This window comes from Zalophus californianus, chromosome 10 (genome assembly GCF_009762305.2).
Source record: "Zalophus californianus isolate mZalCal1 chromosome 10, mZalCal1.pri.v2, whole genome shotgun sequence".
Taxonomy (NCBI): Eukaryota; Metazoa; Chordata; class Mammalia; order Carnivora; family Otariidae; genus Zalophus; species Zalophus californianus.
Genome location: NC_045604.1, coordinates 68,146,487 through 68,165,323, shown reverse-complemented (window position 1 = coordinate 68,165,323; position 18,837 = coordinate 68,146,487). Strand labels below are relative to the sequence as shown.

The window sequence follows — 18,837 nt, the reverse complement described above, 5'->3', positions numbered from 1 at the left end:
AAACAACTACAGGATCACGAGGGCAGAATTCGAGAGATAAGCGATATGATAAGATGAAACAACATTAGAATAATTGGGATCCCAGAAGAAGAAGAAAGAGAGAGAGGGGCAGAAGGTATATTGGAGCAAATTATAGCAGAGAACTTCCCTAATGTGGGGAAGGAAACAGGCATCAAAATCCAGGAGGCACAGAGAACCCCTCTCAAAAGCAATAATAATAGGTCAACACCCCAACATCTAATAGTAAAACTTATGAGTCTCAGAGACAAAGAGAAAATCCTGAAAGCAGCTTGGGAGAAGAGATATATAACCTACAATGGTAGAAACATTAGATTGGCAACAGACCTATCCACAGCCACCTGGCAGGCCAGAAAGGACTGGCATGAGATCTTCAGAGCACTAAATGAGAAAAATATGCAGCCAAGAATACTATATCCAGCTAGCCTCTCATTGAAAATTGAAGGAGAGATAAAAAGCTTCCAGGGCAAACAAAAACTAAAGGAATTTGCAAACACAAAACCAGCCCTCCAAGAAATATTGAAAGGGGTCCTCTAAGCAAAGAGAGAGCCTAAAAGCAGCATAGATCAGAAAGGAACACAGACAATATACAGTAACAGTCACCTTACAGGCAATACAATGGCACTAAATTCATATCTTTCAATAGTTACTCTGAATGTAAATGGGCTAAATGCCCCAATCAAAAGACACAGGCTATCATATTGGATTAAAAAACAAGACCCATCAATATGCTGTCTGCAAGAGACTCATTTTAGACCCAAAGAAACCCCCACATTGAAAGTGAGTGGGTGGAAAATCATTTACCATGCTAATGGACACCAAAAGAAAGCTGGGGTGGCAATCCTTATATCAGACAAATTAGATTTTAAAATAAAGACTGTAATAAGAGATGAAGAAGGACACTATATCCTACTTAAAAGGTCTATCCAACAAGAAGATCTAACAATTGTAAATATCTATGCCCCTACCATGGGAGCAGCCAATTTTATAAGGAAATTAATAACAAAAGCAAGAAACACATCGACACCAATATAATAATAGTGGGGGACTTTAACACCCCCCTGACTGAAATGGACAGATCATCAAAGCAAAAGATCAAAAAGGAAATAAAGACTTTAAATGAAACACTGGACCAAATGGACTTTACAGACGTATTCAGAACATTCCATCCCAAAGCAACAGAATACACATTCTTCTCTAGTGCCCATGGAACATTCTCCAGAATAGATCACATCCTAGGCCACAAATCAGGTCTCAACCGGTACCAAAAGATTGGGAACATTCCCTGCATATTTTCAGACCACAATGCTTTGAAACTAGAACTCAATCACAAGAGGAAAGTCGGAAAGAACTCAAATACATGGAGGCGAAAGAGCATCCTACTAAAGAATGAATGGGTCAACCAGGAAATTAAAGAAGAATTAAAAAAATTCATGGAAACCAATGAAAATGAAAACACAACTGTTCAAAATCTCTGGGATGCAGCAAAGGCAGTCCTAAGAGGAAAGTATATAGCAATACCAGCCTTTCTCAAGAAACAAGAAAGGTCTCAAATACACAACCTAACCCTACACCTAAAGGAGCTAGAGAAAGAACAGCAAATAAAGCCTAAACCCAGCAGGAGAAGAGTAATAATAAAGATCAGAGCAGAAATCAATGAACTAGAAACCAAAAGAACAGTAGAACAGATCAACGAAACTAGGAGCTGGTTCTTTGAAAGAATTAACAAGATTGATAAACCCCTGGCCAGACTTATCAAAAAGAAAAGAGAAATGACCCAAATCAGCAAAATTATGAATGAAAGAGGAGAGATCACAACCAACACCAAAGAAATACAAACAATTATAAACATATTATGAGCAACTCTATGCCAGCAAATTAGATAACCTGGAGGAAATGGATGCATTCCTAGAGATGTATCAACTACCAAAATTGAACCTGGAAGAAATAGAAAACCTGAACAGACCTATAACCACTAAGGAAATTGAAGCAGTCATCAAAAATCTCTCGAAGAAACAAAACCCCGGGGCCCGATGGCTTCCCAGGGGAATTCTACCAAACATTTAAAGAAGAATTAGTACCTATTCTCCTGAATCTGTTCCAAAAAATAGAAATGGAAGGAAAACTTCCAAACTCATTTTATGAGGCCATCATTACCTTGATCCCAAAACCAGACAAAGACCCCATCAAAAAGGAGAATTACAGACCAATATCCTTGATGAACATGGATGCAAAAATTCTCACCAAAATACTAGCCAATAGGATCCAACAGTACATTAAAAGGATTATTCACCATGACCAAGTGGGATTTATCCCTGGGCTGCAAGGTTGGTTCAACATCCACAAATCAATCAACGTGATACAATACATTAACGAAAGAACAAGAATCATATGATCCTCTCAATAGATGCAGAAAAAGCATTTGACAAAGTACAGCATCCTTTCTTGATCAAAACTCTTCAGAGTATAGGGATAGAGGGTAGATACCTCAATATCATAAAAGCTATCTCTGAAAAACCTACAGCGAATATCATTCTCAATGGGGAAAAGCTGAGAGCTTTTCCCCTAAGGTCAGGAACGTGGCAGGGATGTCCATTATCACCACTGCTATTCAACATAGTATTAGAAATCCTAGCCACAGCAATCAAACAACAAAAAGAAATCAAAGGCATCCAAATCGGCAAAGAGGAAGTCAAACTCTCACTCTTTGCAGATGATATGATACTGTATGTGGAAAACCCAAAAGACTCCACCCCAAAACTGCTAGAACTCATACAGGAATTTAGTAAAGTAGCAGGATATAAAATCAATGCACAGAAATCAGTGGCATTCCTATACACCAACAACAAGACAGAAGAGAGACAAATCAAGGAGTCGATCCCATTTACAATTGCACCCAAAACCATAAGATACCTAGGAATAAATTTAACCAAGGAGGCAAAGGATCTGTACTCAGAAAACTATAAAATACTCATGAAAGAAATTGAAGAAGACACAAGGAAATGGAAAAACGTTCCATGCTCATGGATTGGAAGAACAAACATTGTGAAGATGTCAATGCTACCTAGAGCAATCTACACATTCAGTGCAATCCCCATCAAAGTACCATCCACTTTTTTCAAAGAAATGGAACAAATAATCCTAAAATTTGTATGGAACCAGAAGAGACCCCGAATAGCCAGAGGAATATTGAAAAAGAAAAGCAAAGCTGGTGGCATCACAATTCCAGACTTCCAGCTCTATTACAAAGCTGTCATCATCAAGACAGTATGGTACTGGCACAAAAACAGACACATAGATCAATGGAACAGAATAGAGAGCCAGAAATGGACCCTCAACTCTATGGTCAACTAATCTTTGACAAAGCAGGAAAGAATGTCCAGTGGAAAAAAGACAGTCTCTTCAACAAATGGTGTTGGGAAAATTGGACAGCCAGAGGCAGAAGAATGAAACTGGACCATTTCCTTACACCACACACAAAAATATACTCCAAATGGTTGAAAGACCTAAACGTGAGACAGGAGTCCATCCAAATCCTAAAGGAGAACACAGGCAGCAACCTCTTCCACCTCAGCCGCAGCAACTTCTTCCTAGAAACATCGCCAAAGGCAAGGGAAGCAAGGGCAAAAATGAACTATTGGGATTTCCTCAAGATAAAAAGCTTTTGCACAGCAAAAGAAACAGTCCACAAAACCAGAAGACAACCGACAGAATGGGAGAAAATATTTGCAAATGACATATCAGATAAAGGGCTAGTATCCAAAATCTATAAAGAACTTATCAAACTCAACACCCAAAGAACAAATAATCCAATCAAGAAATGGGCAGAAGACATGAACAGACATTTTTCCAAAGAAGACATCCAAATGGCCAACAGACACATGAAAAAGTGCTCAACATTGCTCGGCATCAGGGAAATCCAAATCAAAACCTCAATGAGATACCACCTCACACCAGTCAGAATGGCTAAAATTAACAAGTCAGGGAATGACAGATGCTGGCGGGGATGCGGAGAAAGGGGAACCCTCCTCCACTGTTGGTGGGAATGCAAGCTGGTGCAGCCAATCTGGAAAACAGTATGGAGGTTCCTCAAACAGTTGAAAATAGAACTACCATACGATCCAGGAATTGCACTACTGGGTATTTACCACAAAGATACAAATGTAGGGATCCGAAGGGGTACATGCAACCCGATGTTTATAGCAGCAATGTCCACAATAGCCAAACTGTGGAAAGAGTCAAGATTTCCATCGACAGAAGAATGGATAAAGAAGAGGTGGTATATATACACAATGGAATATTATGCAGCCATCAAAAGGAATGAAATCTTGCCATTTGCAATGACGTGGATGGAACTGGAGGGTGTTATGCTGAGTGAAATAAGTCCATCAGAGAAAGACATGTATCATATGACCTCACTAATATGAGGAATTCTTAATCTCAGGAAACAAACTGAGGGTTGCTGGAGTGGTGGAGGGTGGGAGGGAGGGGGTGGCTGGGTGATAGACATTGGGAAGGGTATGTGCTATGGTGAGCGCTGTGAATTGTGCAAGACTGTTGAATCACAGATCTGTACCTCTGAAACAAATAATGCAATATATGTTAAGAAAAAAAAAAGAAGAAGATAGCAGGAGGGGAAGAATAAAGGGGGGGAAATCGGAGGGGGAGACGAACCATGAGAGACTATGGACTCTGAGAAACAAACTGAGCGTTCTAGAGGGAAGGGGGTGGGGGGAGGGGTTAGCCTGGTGATGGGTATTAAAGAGGGCACGTTCTGCATGGAGCACTGGGTGTTATGCACAAGCAATGAATCATGGAACACTACATCAAAAGCTAATGATGTAATGTATGGTGATTAACATAATAATAAAAAAATAAAAAAAAAAGAGGTGGGCAGTGGATTGAGTGCCAGACACTCTGCATCTTTTCACTTGCCGAGTGGTGACAGGAGCTGAGCCAGGTCCGAGGAAGCGGCTGGTATCCCTGAGTTTGGAGCCAAAGCTTCTTTCTTCCTAGGGGCTGGGAAGTGGCGTAGCAAACCCTTGCCTGGAGCAGCTTAGGATGGGTGAACGGGAACGCTAGGACTCACAGCTATACCGGTGTCGGGCATAGAACCAGGACTAGACATTCAAGCCATGTCTGCGTGTCCCAAGCGGTCAAGTTGTCCCTGTCCATCACCCCTCTCCCGTCTCACGGAGCTCCTGACCTTCAGAAAGGGCGCCAAGCCTTGGGCTGAGGTTTGTAGGAATTGCTGTGGTTGGGATAAGACATGGCAAGGACATAAAAACCCGACTTCTGGGACGCCAGGGGGGCTCAGTCGGTTAAGCGTCCGACTCTTGATCTCAGGTCAGGTCTTGATCTCGGGGGTCTTAGTTCAAGCCACGTATTGGGCTCCAGCGTGGAGCCTACTTAAAAAAAAAAACAACATACACCCGACTTATTTCTAAATCACAAGTGCATTCTGAGCATGGCTTGGGGCGTGTATAGAAGCCCGCCTCCCGGGGAGGCATTTATTTTGGGTCGGCAATGCTTCTTTACATTCACTGTTGCCACCAAAGCCACTTCTTCCCGATGACGTCACAGCAGAACTTTCAGACGTTTTGCAAATGGAGTGTCTTCACAGGCTTCCACCGCCTTGGTGGCTTAAACCCACAGGCGTTTACCCCCGCCCGGAGCTGGAGGCTGGAAGTCCGGAGTCAAGGTGACGGCAGGGTGCTGCCCTCTCCGGAGGGCAAGGGAAGAGCCCCCCTTGCGTCTTCCTGGCTGGTGGTGGCCCCCGACGATCCGTGCGCCTCCTTGGTTTGCAGCTGCAACACTGCAGTGTCATGTCCTTTTCTCTTACAGCGTCTAACTGATGTGTCTGCAGAGACCCTACTTCCAAATAAGGTCAGGTCTGAGGTTGCAGGAGGACAAGACTTTGGGGGACATTGTTCAGCCACAACAAGGAGAAGTCAAGAGAGGAGCTTGGCCCAGGTGGCTTTACTGTCTGTAGGGGTCTGAGTGCAGGCCCTGCAGCTGGATGGGTTGGTAGGCAGAAATTCTGGCGGCCCCAGCCATGTGCCCTCTTCCTGTGGCGTGTTTTTCCCAACGTTCTGTTGCTCTCTGCGGGGTTGGGGGGCAGCCAAATTCATCTCTGGCTTCCTGAGTTCGACGAGCCAGGATGCATGATCTTTTCTCATACTGCCTCTGAGCACTGACTTTTCACTGGGTCTGAAAATTGTCAGCCCACCGGCATCTCCCTGGTGGGCATGGTTGGCGCTGGGTTCGCATGCCCTGGCCTGTCACTAATGGCCTCTTGGTCTCATCCAGGCAGCTCCCTTGGTCGTGGAGAGGCTGCAAGCTGCAGGCATGCTCAGTTCCACACGCCACCCAGAGGCCATGGCACCCGGGTACTGGGGGGCTGCTCGGTGCCTTGCCATGGGGGCCTACCTTACGGGTCATGGCCACAAGAGGCTTGCACGGTGGGATTCCTGGCCCATCCCTGCTCTTGACCTCACCTCCTACTGTCTCTCCATCAGTGGGCTGTGTCCGCTGTTACCTTCTGTGTCTCCCCGCTGCAGACCTTGATTCCCCTCTCGGGGCCTCTGCAGCCTCACTTCCTTCTGGAACTTTCCATGTCTGGCTCCTGCTCATGCAGGTCCCTCGGGTGACGTGGCCCCTCCCCAGAGTCCTCCCTGATGCCCCTCAATCCTGTTTCTTCCTCACCCCGGCCCCCCGGCCCCGTGATGAGCTCTGTGATGATAGGACGCTGTCTTGCTCAGTGCTGCGGTCCGAGGCTAAGAACAGGGCCGGGCACGATCAGTAAGTCAGCACTTTGTTTTCACCCTGTTGACCACGGAGAAACAGCACACGGTGCTGGGCAGAACACAGCTGATTCCGGGCTCCAGGACGGGGTCCGGTGGGGGTTGCTGCTCACTCACCGGCCCAGGCGCGCGGGGGGCACCCCCATCCAGCGCGCCCAGTGCGTGAGCACATCGAGCACTGCAGTAAGATAACGTGACACAGACCTGCGATCACGAGGGCTCACTCCGTTGAGAGCTTTTGGAAGCCAGACGGCACTGTGGAGTGGAGGCAGCAGAGAGAATGTTCCAGAGAAAAGAGGCTTCTCCTCGTGCTAAGCTCCCAGTGGGGCAGACCTGGGGACTCATTAGCTACTGCAGGTTGAGATTTCTGCTGTTTCTTACTCTTCCAGGAAGGCTTTGCTGCAGTACACAGCATGGTTATTCTTTAGCAAAATAACTGTTTTAGACAAGCACGGTAATTTTTAATCTCCTGATTACTCCTCCTCTGGGCTGCAGAGGAAGGCTCCTTGTGATACCTCCTGGAGTATTTCTAGGTTCCCCCCACCCCTTGAGGTGGGTCCTGGCTGCTCCCCGCCCGACACTTGGGACTGATGTTGCTGTGGGGAGGGGGCGCCTCTAGCCCGGGTGAGGCCCCTCACGGGGGCTCCGGTGGCCAGGGCGTCGTTGCTCCATGACCCCGTGGAGGTCGGGGCTGGGGAGCAGTTGGAGAGTTTGGGGCAGGACTTCTGTGCTGAGTTGGCCTAAGCCTAGCGTCGGCACAGACAGGGCTCAGCGTTCACAGAAATAGCCTCACACCACGTGCTTTCTCTGCTCATGGCCTGCTTCCTTCCTGACTTCTCACATGCTCCCCTGGCCTGCCTCAGCCTCTCCTGAGCCTCCAGCTCGGCACACGTCCGGGTCCTGGCACCTGACCTATCTCCCTCTTGTGCAGCTTCTCTGGCAAACCCCCCGTTTCTACCCCAGGCCTTGCTTCTGCCCTGTCCGCCCGGCCCAGCCCAGTGAGGCCCCAGGCAGCCTGGGTCTCCAGAGTCCTTGGTCCACAGCTGGTGGGAGAACCGCACTTCTAGTTTTGTCACTGCTGATCTGTGCCTGCCCTTTCTAGCTTTTGTGCTCGTAGGAACCTCTGTCTCAAGAGTTCAGTGAGAAAACAAGGAGAGGAGATGGCATACGAGAGAAAGTGAAACAGCGGTGGGGGGGGGGGACCCTGACTTCAAGTTCAGCCTGTACACTTGACAATTTTGATGAAATGGGCTAATTCCTGCAAACTGTCAGAGCTCAAGATGACCCGAATTGTCCTACATCTATTAAGGGAACTGAAGTTGTAGCTTAAACCTTCCCATAAAGGGGGGTGTCCAGGTGGCTCAGTCTTAACCGACTCTTGATTTCAGCTCAGGTCATGATCTCAGGGTTGCGAGATGGAGCCCTTCATAGGCTCCATGCTCAGTGGGGAGTGGGCTTGAGACTCTCCCTCTCCCTCTGCCCCTCTCCCATCTTGTGCACACAGTCTCTGTCTACATAAATCTTTAAAAAAATAAACTTTCCCATAAATAAAATGCTATTTGGAAAAAAAACCCAGAAAAATCTGCGTACCCTTAGGAGTTCTTAGATCCAATGCCAGAAGTTTGATCAATAAAAGAGAAAAAGATAAATTGGACAAACTGAGAAGTGTTACTAGGGCAACATTTGCTCTGAGACGCACACTGTTAAGAATGCAAAGTAAGCCACACAGCAGATGAAAATGTTGCCAAATCACACATCTGACAAAGGACTCGCATCCAGAACATATAAAGAGCTCTCAAAAATCATCAATAAGAAAACAAACAGCTTAAAAAAAAAGATGGGCAAATGATCTGAACACATCCTTCACAAAAGAAGGTATACAGATGGCAATTAAACTCATGAAAAGATGCTCAACATCTCCAATTAGTCATTGGAGAAATGCAAATTAAAACTATAAACCTTATAAATATATAAACATAAATATATAAACATATAAACATATAAACCTTTATGCACTTGTGGAAGTGGCTAAAATAGAAGAAATCCAAACCGACACAGGGTTGGCAAGGATGCCAAGCTTCTCACTCATTGCTGGGGTGGGTGTGTGCAAGATGGTACAGCCTCTGTGGAAAGCAGTTTCTCAGTTCCTGATGAAGTTAAACATACAGCTACCACACGAACCAGCAATCCCCTTCCTATTGACCCAAGAGAACTGAAAACATATGTTTAGGTGAAAACGGGTATGCAAATGTTTATAGCAGCTTTATTCATAACTGTTGAAAACTGGAAACAAGCCACATGTTCTTTAGCAGGTGAAGGAATGAAGACGTGTGGTCCATCCATGCAGTGGAATACTACTCAGTAGGAAAAAGAGAACAGACTATCGATACAAGAGCAACAATGCTGCTGAGTTTACCGCATTCTGTCAACTGGAAGAAGCCAGTCTGTCAAGCTGACACACTGCACGATCCATTTGAATGACTTTTTGGAAAAGGCAAAGTGATAGGGATGGAGAAGAGACTCCTGGTTGCTGGGCTGGGTGGGGGTGACTCCAAAGGGGCAACAGGAGGGAATTTTGGGGGGTTTTAGAACTGTTCTGTGTTTTGATTGTGGTGTTTACATGGCTGTATGCATTTGTCAAGAGTCGTAGAAACTTTAACCAGAAAGAGTGCATTTTATTGTATGTAAATTTAAAAATAAATGTAAAAACATGAATAGGCTTTGAAGGACCAGCAGTTAAAGCTCACTTAGTGCTGTCGGGTGGGGGCCCGTAGTGGAGCAGAACCCCAGAGGCTCACAGAAGCTGGGCTGTGCCTCCCGCTGAATTCACCTGGCCATCCTTGGTGATGGTGTCATCACGATGCTTGTCACACTCACAGTCTATCCGTGATGCTAATGGTTTGGCTGCAGGCAGAGTCTGCGGCATGCACAGGGCCACCCCCATTGCATGGCTTGTGTCTCCCAGGCTTGGACACTGGTCAGGAGTCAGGGGCTGGGAAACCATGAATGAGTGCTAAGAAGAGGGTGACCTAACCCTCACCTCTTCTGGAAACTCCCTTCCCCTTCCCTTCTTTTTTGAAGATTTTATTTATTTACCTACAGAGAGAAAGTGAGTGGGGTGGGGAGGGGCAGAGGGAGAGGGAGAATCTCATGCAGACTCTGCACTGAGCTTCGAGCCCGACGCTGGGCTCGATCTCACGACCCTGAGATCATGACCTGAGCTGAAATCAAGAGTCAGATGCTGAACTGACTGAGCCATCCAGGTGCCCCTGGAAGCTTGCTTTCATTCCATGGACACAGTCGCTCATTCCGGATGTCCTTGGGATCCTACTTCCTCCCCTCCGTGTGTCTTGGGAGGCAGAGCATCGTAATGCTAACTGCATGGGTTTCAGTGTCAGAGAGCCCTTGGTTTGCATCTCAGGGCCAGAGCAGTGGTCTTGGGCAAGGACTTTGACTACTTTTGGTTTCAGCTTCTCAACCTCTAAGACGAGGACAATAATAGTAGCTACTTCATGGGGTGGCCGAGGATTACACAATCAAAACATGCACTTGAAGCCCAGTGCCCCATGTGGTGAGCATGTAATAAACAAACAAGGTGTCAGGTGAGCAGATGCACGGATTTGTGAGTGCTTCCGGCGGGCGGGGATGCTGAAGCCTCTGTTGTCCTTGTACACAGTGCCAGCACCGGCCCGGGAAAGCACCTGCCAAGTACCTTCTGTTTCACGGAGCTCTGGGACCGAAGTCACACTCAGGGCTCACTCCTTTCTTCACACCTTCCTGCAGGCCAGGCCCTGGCTCTCAGACGCGCTCAGCAGCTCTGAATCCCCAGGGTTCCACGCTCTCCGCCTCCCGGCGCTTCACACACCTTCACTCCAGACTCCCTTCCCAGCCCCGCATGGGTCAGGACGGGATGGGACCTGGACAGTCACAGCTGCAGCCCAGAGGCTGACTCCTTTCCTCCTGGGCTTCCCACTCCTGGGGCTTGTATGTGGTGCACCAACATGTGTGGGGTTCTAAAGCCATCCGGGGGCTGACTTTCAGTTCCTGGATCAAAATATGGTGCATTGTCTGTATAATTGCATAAATAACAGGCTGAAGGATTACTGATGCCAGCCTCATGGGAGCAAGGAAGGGCGAACCTCGGGCTCTGTCCTGCCTGGGCTCTGCTCGGTTTGCATCTGTGTCAGGGTAAACGTGGATGTGCATATTGAGGACATTATATTCATTAGGATTTGTGGTTGGGAGATAGATCATATCTCAGCTGACTGGACTGATGGACCAAACCAAAGAGGGAGGAATTAAAAGGGATAAAGGTCAGTTCTGGCTCTTAGGCCTTCAAATCCAACAACGTGCACGCAGAACGACGTGGACTGAGTTTAATGAGCACATAAGAAAGATCTGGGGCTTTTAGGCAATGCAAGGTCAGTACGAAGCCAGGGATGTGATGCGGAAACAAAAAAGCTAATGCTATCAGGTTGCATTAACAGAGACATAGGTAACAGAATAGAGGAGGTGATAATGTTTACTCTCTGTGCTAAGCTGACCTCATCTTGAATATGGTGTTTACTTTTGACAGTCACATTTTAGTACAGACATTTACAACCCATAACATCAGCCGAGGGCAACCAGGATAAGTGTCTACTTATATAAAGTTTGGAGAGAGTTATCCTGAAGAACAAAGATTTGCTGGGTTCAGGATAGCCGATGATACTTAAGGGGGTTCCTTGTGGAAGAGTGATTTGACCTATCCTATATGCCTCCAAAGCAGTGCTATATAATAGAACTTCCTGTGATGATGGAAATATTTTATGTCTGTGCCATTTAATAGCTACCAGACAGATGTGGTTTTTGAGCAAATAAAATGGGGGAACTGATTTTTTAATTTAACTCATTACAATTAAAATTTAAATGGCTTACTGTGTCTACCTTATTGGATGGTGAAGATTTAGAGGGAAAATAAAAGAGTAGACCAGGGGCTGGCAAATTTTTTCTGTAAAGGGTAAGACAGTAACTATTTTGGGCTTTGCTGGGCATATGACTTCTGTTGTAGCAACTGGGCTCCCCCATTGTAGCGTGAAAGTATACACAGCATAGGAAAGAATGAATGCGTCTGTGTTCTAATAAAACTTTATTTACGGCAACTGAAATTTGAATATAATCTTTACATGTCACAAAATATTCTTCTTTTGATTTTTTTTCCAACGACTTTAAAGGCGTAGAAACCATGCTTAGCTCCTAGGTTGTACAAAAATGGGTGTCAGGCTGGATTTGGCTTTGTAGTTTGCTGACTGGCTTAGGATGTGGGCGGGAGCCTCAGGGAGTCATATGTAAGTTCAAGAACGGGACACAGTATTAATTAGAGGTAGCCGGGCATGGCCTGGGCACCCTCAGTGAAAGGTGAGTTCTTGTCACGCACGGTTCAAGTACAGGCCGGGTAGTTAACTGTCTGGCGAGGGATGAGGCAGAAATGTGTCTACTTAACACAGGTTATACTAGAATTTCCCCCGAATTCTGTAGGAGTTTTGAAATCAGGATGACATGTGACTGCTTTAAAATTATACCTGCTTTGTGCAGGGAAGGAGATTGTTTCCCCCGCTGGGTACTTCGTCTGCGCCCCGTGTTGCTGGGACGGAGACACCTGCGGGTGGCCTCCAGCCTCGTTGCTCCCGTGGTTCTGCTGAGCATTCCCGGCCCCTGGAATGTGCCTTCCTGGGGGAGCTGCTTAAGCCCATCTATGTGCAGCCCAGGAGAGATGGCGCTGAGAGTGCCTCGGACCTCCACGCTGGTGCCGTCCGGCGAGCTGTGAGTCTCTGTCCAGAATGAAGTCGAGGACCCATGTCCTGTGGACCGTCTGTGAAGACGGGACCGCTCAGGAGCTGACTGTCCAGCCTGGGGACCGCTGGAGGTCATGTCCTCTCCATTACCATTGGCGGTCTCTCGCCTTTCTCCTCTGTCCTGCCTTCTGTCCGTCTCACTTCCGATCAGCATCTCTGCTAAAATAAACACAAATAGAGAATAAACGGCTTCTTCCTACAAGGAGAGAGGTGGAAAGCACTAGCTTGAAGTTGGAATTTCTTGTGCTTTTATCCACACCTCCACTTGCCGCTACTGTAATGGAGTTTTCTCCATGTCTTTGGAAAGCACAGGAAGCCTCTGAAGCTTGACTTGGGGGCTTTCCAACAATTGAGATAAATACCTTTGGCATGCAGCATTGTGCAAATTTGATACACGGATGTTGCAGAACAGTTCCCATTGTAGGAGTGGTGACCACTCTGTCCCGACACATAGCTGTCACTTCTTCCAGTGACTGGAGCGGTTAAGAGCTGGTCTCTTGGCCAGTTTAATGTTTAGGGTACAGTTCTGTTGTCTGTATGCACTAGACTGTGCATTAAGTCTACAGGACTTACTTGTCTACGCATGGCAGGCACGTGGCAGGCGCGTGCCCTTCAACAGTATCTTGCCCTTTCCCTACGTGGGGGAGTTTTAAGCGTACACAGAAGACAGAAGAGTTCGATCAGCACCAAGTGTCCATCACCAGCTTTGATGGCAACCACCTCCTGCCCAGTCTTAGATCACTGATAGCTTCTTCCTGCCTCCTGTATTATTTTGAAGCAAATCTACAGGAAGGCGTGGGGCACTGACTCACCTTTGCACTAACATCTTAATTCTGTGCATTCCGTTTCAGATCATTGCCTTCGATGAGTTAAGGACGGATTTTAAGAGCCCCATAGACCAGTGTAACCCTGTTCACGCAGTAAGTAGCGGGTGCAGGCGGGGGCGGGGTGTGTGTGTCAGGGCCGGTTACCGGGGCCTGTGGAGGAGGGATGTTCCGATGGGGGGTGGGTAAAGTGCCTCCACTCCTGGCTCAGGGCCGTCGAGGACCCTTCTCGTTCCTGAGGTCCGCCCAGGTCCCGACGTACCTTGCAAGTCAAATAGGACGATCCCAGTAAGCCAGGTGAGAAAGGTCTGCTGTGCTTTGGCGGACCAGTCTTCAAGGCCTCGTGCTGGCGGTTCTGGTTATTCATCCTCGCATAAGGAGAGAGGCTCCATGTTGGCCAACGTGCTGGCAGGGCACGGGAGCCTCCTTAGTGGCTGTTTGCACTCTGCGCTTGGCCAGGTGTCTCAGAGGGGGACACCAGAGTGGGTGGAGGTACAGAACCCCTGGGCCCGCGTCCACCGCCCAGGGGGACACTCATCTCGAGAGGCTCCATGGGCCTGAGGTCAGCTCGCCTCCCACTGGGGAATCTGATGCGGTCTGGTCCTCGGATCCAGGCTCGGCACGTGCGATCTGACTGTCCCGTCCGGCTGCAGTTCCCTCATGCCCGGGAGTGGGCATGGCAAGCGGCTTGTGCAGGGAGAGGAGGAAGACCCTACTTCTAATGAATGGGGTGGGTGCAGCCCACTTGCCAGGGCCGGGGACCAACCACGCGGGTGGACAGAGCCTTGTCCACACTCATTCGAGACCAGCACTGCTGGGCACACACGGTTCTTTCAGGTGTGTCTCTCAGCCTGCACTCACAGGGTCTGCGTGTGGTTGAAGTTCCTTCCAGGCCCCGGGTTCCAGCGCCAACCCAAGTTTTTGTTTGAATAGCCCTGTGGGTATTTTCAGTTAGAGGTTGTAGACCGGACAGCAGGATTTACTAGTGCAAATCCATCTTAACCCGGAAGGCTTATGGTGTCACTGTAGCAACACGGACAAAGAGGTCTGTTCTCCTTGAAGAAAGATGTACTCCCGGGAGGAGCCAGACCAGGGGACTAGGCTTTAGTGTCCCCTCTGTAAAGCATAGGGCTTTTATTGGAGTCGTACGTTTTGGTGCGTTTTTACTGCACACTAGGAACTTTACACGTATAACCCATAGTCCTCACAGCTCTGCCCGAATGGCATCATTTACCGCACATGCAGACTCATACGCAAGGGCCCACAGCCCCTGGAGGTCTGCCTGTCCCCAGAGCCCGTGTTCTTACCACCTAGCCACTCCATGGTGTCTCTTTCAGAGACTGGATTTTCTAATGCCTGATTTTATCATCCCTTTGGCATCAGATTTTTTGGTTCTGTGAAATAGAGCCAAACCCTTTTCAAAGTCAAGGGTGTGAAGCAGAAACTTGTGGCAAGTTGCAAGAGTCCCTAAGATGCACTTGGAAACTTCTTAGGCTTTGTACTTGCATTAAAGTCCATTTTTATTTCCATCTGCTGGCCTCCCCCTACCACCTGTGATAACTTGGTCCCACCAGGCCTGAAGGGTTACCCCCCAGTCTCATTTCTTTCTGGGTGTTTTGTGTTTGGCACCATGTTACACTCCCGGCCCATGGGAGCTCTAGTCCAAGAGGGGGGCCGCTATCCGTCCTCCTAGCTGTGTGGGCTCAAATGAGCTCACTGAAAACACCCAGGCTTTCTTGAATGACCCCGGGTGCACGCTAGTGCGGAAACGTGTCCTCCGCTCCCTTCTGTCCAGCCAGTTCAGCCCAGGCCATCGGTGAAGCTGTGAGACAGCTTCGTGGAGCCACCAAGAGAATATAGGACTGACACACAAGCCGCAGCAGCCTCTGGGCAAGGTCAGCCTGCACACAGTAGGCGCTCAGCTGTTGTTGACGAGAGGGAGAATGCATCTGCTGCAGGGTGAGGTGTAGCGTGGAGGCTGGGTCTCGGCTCTTCACTCCTATCATGAAAGCCACGCTTCTAACTGGGTAATGACTTAATCAAGGAGCCTGGACCCTGTGGGCCAGACAGTCCGTGGACAGACTGAAGCCCCCCTGGGAAAGCACTCTTGTCTGAGATTTCTAAAAAAATCCATTAAAACCCTACACGGAAGAATATTAGACATATTTTCTTGGTTCTGACGATTTACTCCCTGGCAGGGAGCTAAGTGCTTTGGATGCCTCATTAACTCACATTCGAGGTCTTTCGGGCTCCGTAGAGCCCCTGAAAATGCATCTCCGCCTCAGCTGGCTTGGAGAAGCTACCGCCCACTGGTGACGCCCGCCCTATGTGGACTTAGCTTACAAACCATAGCTGTATGAGCAGGTGTGAGGCCCACTGGCTCTCTGGACTGAAGATCCCCTAGAGCTCCAAATCTTGCAGGGCCTTCGGGGTGGACCCCCGTCCAGGAGCTGGAAGGGATGAGGAGGGCCCTGCTCTACTCCTAGCTTCTCATTCAGCCTTTCCCCTTCCTTTATCGGCGGGGCCCTTTAGTGTCACCATCAAGGAAGGGGAGCCAGCAGAGGACCGGCTTGTGGGGAAGGAGCTGGTGCGCGCCCCGTGGCAGCCTCTCTGTGCCTGGCATCTCACACCTTTCCTCTTATTAATACTCCACGTAGGCAGCCTCGACGCCCAGCCGTGTGTGGGGTTTGTGTGTGTGCATGCGCGTGTGGACAGACACGGGGTTTGCTGCAGAGGATGTGGTCTGTCTTCCTAGCCACGTGGACACTAATTTGTCCTGATGTGGGGGCTCTTTCTTCTGGGCTTAAAGGATGCACAGGAATCACTGTACGATTCAACTAGGGAAGCTGAGGTGGCCCAGCCACCCCTCTTCCCCAGATCCGCGAGCAAGTTCATTAGCATCACTTCCACGGTCACCAAATTGCCTCGTAACGAAGCATCGGACAGAGGCTGCAGCTGTGCTCAGAGGGGCTTTGGAAAACAAGAAGCCACTGCGGGAAAGGGTGATGTGACCGTCACCCCCCTGCTCGGCTGCGGGCGCCTGTTCTCAGCCCTGAGCCGGGCTCTGGAGATGGACTTCGACGTCTCGAGACGTCTTAGCCTGGGGGTGCTGCTGGTGTCTAATTTAGTGGGATGATTCCTTCCTCTAAATGCACTCACTTTAGAAAAATAAAATCAGCAGGCAGAGAAATTCCCAACCGTAGACTTTAATCAGGGCACATGGGCTCTGGAGCCCCAGGTGGGCAGTCCTTCCGGAGAGGGTGACTTGGCCTCCAGGGCGTCCCGAGGACGTTGGTACCTTTTGACCCCCTCTGGCCAGCTCCCTCTCCTCTACTCCCTGTCTCTGGTAACCGCACGCCTGATCTCCTTCTTTATGAGCCACTGGGTGGGAGCATGCAGGTCTCTGGTGGGTTCTGCCTCCTCTCCTGGGGGCTGAATGTGGGGGCTTCTCACGTTCCTTCAGCAGAGCATCTAACCTCCCCTCTTTTTCTTTCCTGTGCATCCCGATAGAGGGAACGTCTGAGGAACATCGAGCGCATCTGCTTCCTCCTGAGAAAGGTCAGTGCAGGAGCTCCATGCCCGAGGGTGGGCAGTCCCGTGGTTGTGGCTGGTCACGCAGCAGAAGGGTCTGGTGAGGCTCGGTGTCTGCTCCAGTCCTGTCTCCCCGGAAAAGGCAAATGGCAGGGGAGTGGGCGGTGGGAGCAAGTGAGCCTTTCGTTTGCTGGAAGCCTCCAGAGATAAAAGGAGCTCATTAGAAGGGGTGGCCATCAGTCAAAGTGACAGGGCAGCACAGGATATTTGCAGGTGCCCTCTGGCTGGACTCAGAGGTTCTTTATCTTCGCGTGATGATGGATGGCGTTTCCAACTCATGTAACCTTACAGCTTTTGTTCATTGCTGGGCTCAGGGAAGTTTTTAACTAGATGCTGGGTTTCCTCTGAGGTTTCAGCCTGCCGCTCAGCTTTGTGGTTTGATGGGCAGCATCACTGGGAGTGTTTTGGGGGCGGGATGGGAAGTGTTATCGAAGGGGGGGGCCAAGCATTGGGAGAGTTGTTGTGAACGGATGGGTGGTAGGTCACAGCGGCCTTGGGTGCATCTGGAAGCACACGTGTGCACACGCACGTTCACGTGTGTGCATGCAGCTCAAGCTTGGTATTTAGCTCACCTCCATGACACAGCCGGGCCACGGGATGGGGAAGCCACCTGTCAACCCAGAGGGAGCTTCTGAGCCGTAGGTGAATTCGAGAGAAACACCTACCCCGCCGACATTGACAGGGAGTAACTGTGCGAGCTTTTGGATTTTTTCCGTATTTCCATAATGATACCTTTCACTGGAGGAGAGAGTCTAATCAAGTAGTTACTTATTTTTCCAGCTACTCACTTGTCCTTTCATGCTTTCCTAGAGCCTTGGTCTGGTAGGGTTCCCCAGCTTGTGGGTCGCAGCAGGGAAGTGCGGTCAGACAGGGAAAATGCATATGAAACCAGTGACCCAAAGAGTAAAGGATGATGTAAGAAAACACATGACATTTGGTGTTAAGGGCAACTCAGGAATTTGTCAGTTATTTTCGCCTGGCGTATCTTGGATACCAGTAACCCCTTCGGTGGTCACTTCCCGTCTGACACCTAAGAGTCTGTCACGCTCCCTCCCCCCATCCTGAACATGCCTCCCCGATTCTCACATCCATCCTATGAGTCTGGCTCACCCTTTGGCACTGCTTGGCCACTGACTCTGGCTGGACAGTGGCCGGTGGCCGCGTCTGCCAGGGTCCTGCTTAGAGCCCAAGGTCAGAGCTGAGGCCAGGAGAGAACCCAGGCTGGGCGGGAATTAGCATTACCATTTGTCAATTTATACACAGTTTGCGTAAGTTTCTAGAAACGGCAGGCATTTTGCTCCAGGAAATCTACGACAAGTACCTTTCTTTGTTTCTCGTCCTTTTCATGTGGTCCCTCCCCCCATGCAGCGGCCTCTGCGGCCCTTGGGAACGCAGGCGCTGTTCATCGTTAGCGGGAAACCCCGGGGAGGCTGGTCCAGGGTAGACACCTCGGACAGGCAACACTGACTTCAAGTTCTTAGGTGTTAGAGCTGTGCCCGATCACGCGTCCTGCGACCCAGCGGTCTTCGGCCCCACGACCAGCGGCACGGGGACCTAGCCCGAAACACGTGCATCTACTATATTTACTACACTTACTACTTTCATCAGATTTGTATTTTAAAGTCACACGTAGCTCTCTCTTGTGTCGGCCTTCGACGGGGCAGTCCCTAACTGACAACTTCTCCTGCCCTGTCTGTGCCCACCGCCCTCCTTGGGGTCTGTGTGGTCACCTGACCCCTGTCTGCTGCCCACCAGCTCTGGTCCCTT

At 49.2% G+C, this 18,837-nt stretch overlaps 1 protein-coding gene across 10 annotated transcripts in view; it reads left to right on the top strand.

The window, feature by feature from the left end:
• CNIH3 (cornichon family AMPA receptor auxiliary protein 3) overlaps window positions 1-18,837 on the top strand; it is a 221,632-nt gene that overhangs the window by 158,850 nt on the left and 43,945 nt on the right. For all 10 annotated transcript variants that reach the window (XM_027611539.1, XM_027611540.1, XM_027611546.1 and 7 more), the window contains 2 exons: window positions 13,507-13,575; window positions 16,990-17,037. In XM_027611539.1, the coding sequence (XP_027467340.1) occupies window positions 13,507-13,575; window positions 16,990-17,037 (117 nt within the window). The remainder of the gene's footprint in view (window positions 1-13,506; window positions 13,576-16,989; window positions 17,038-18,837) is intronic.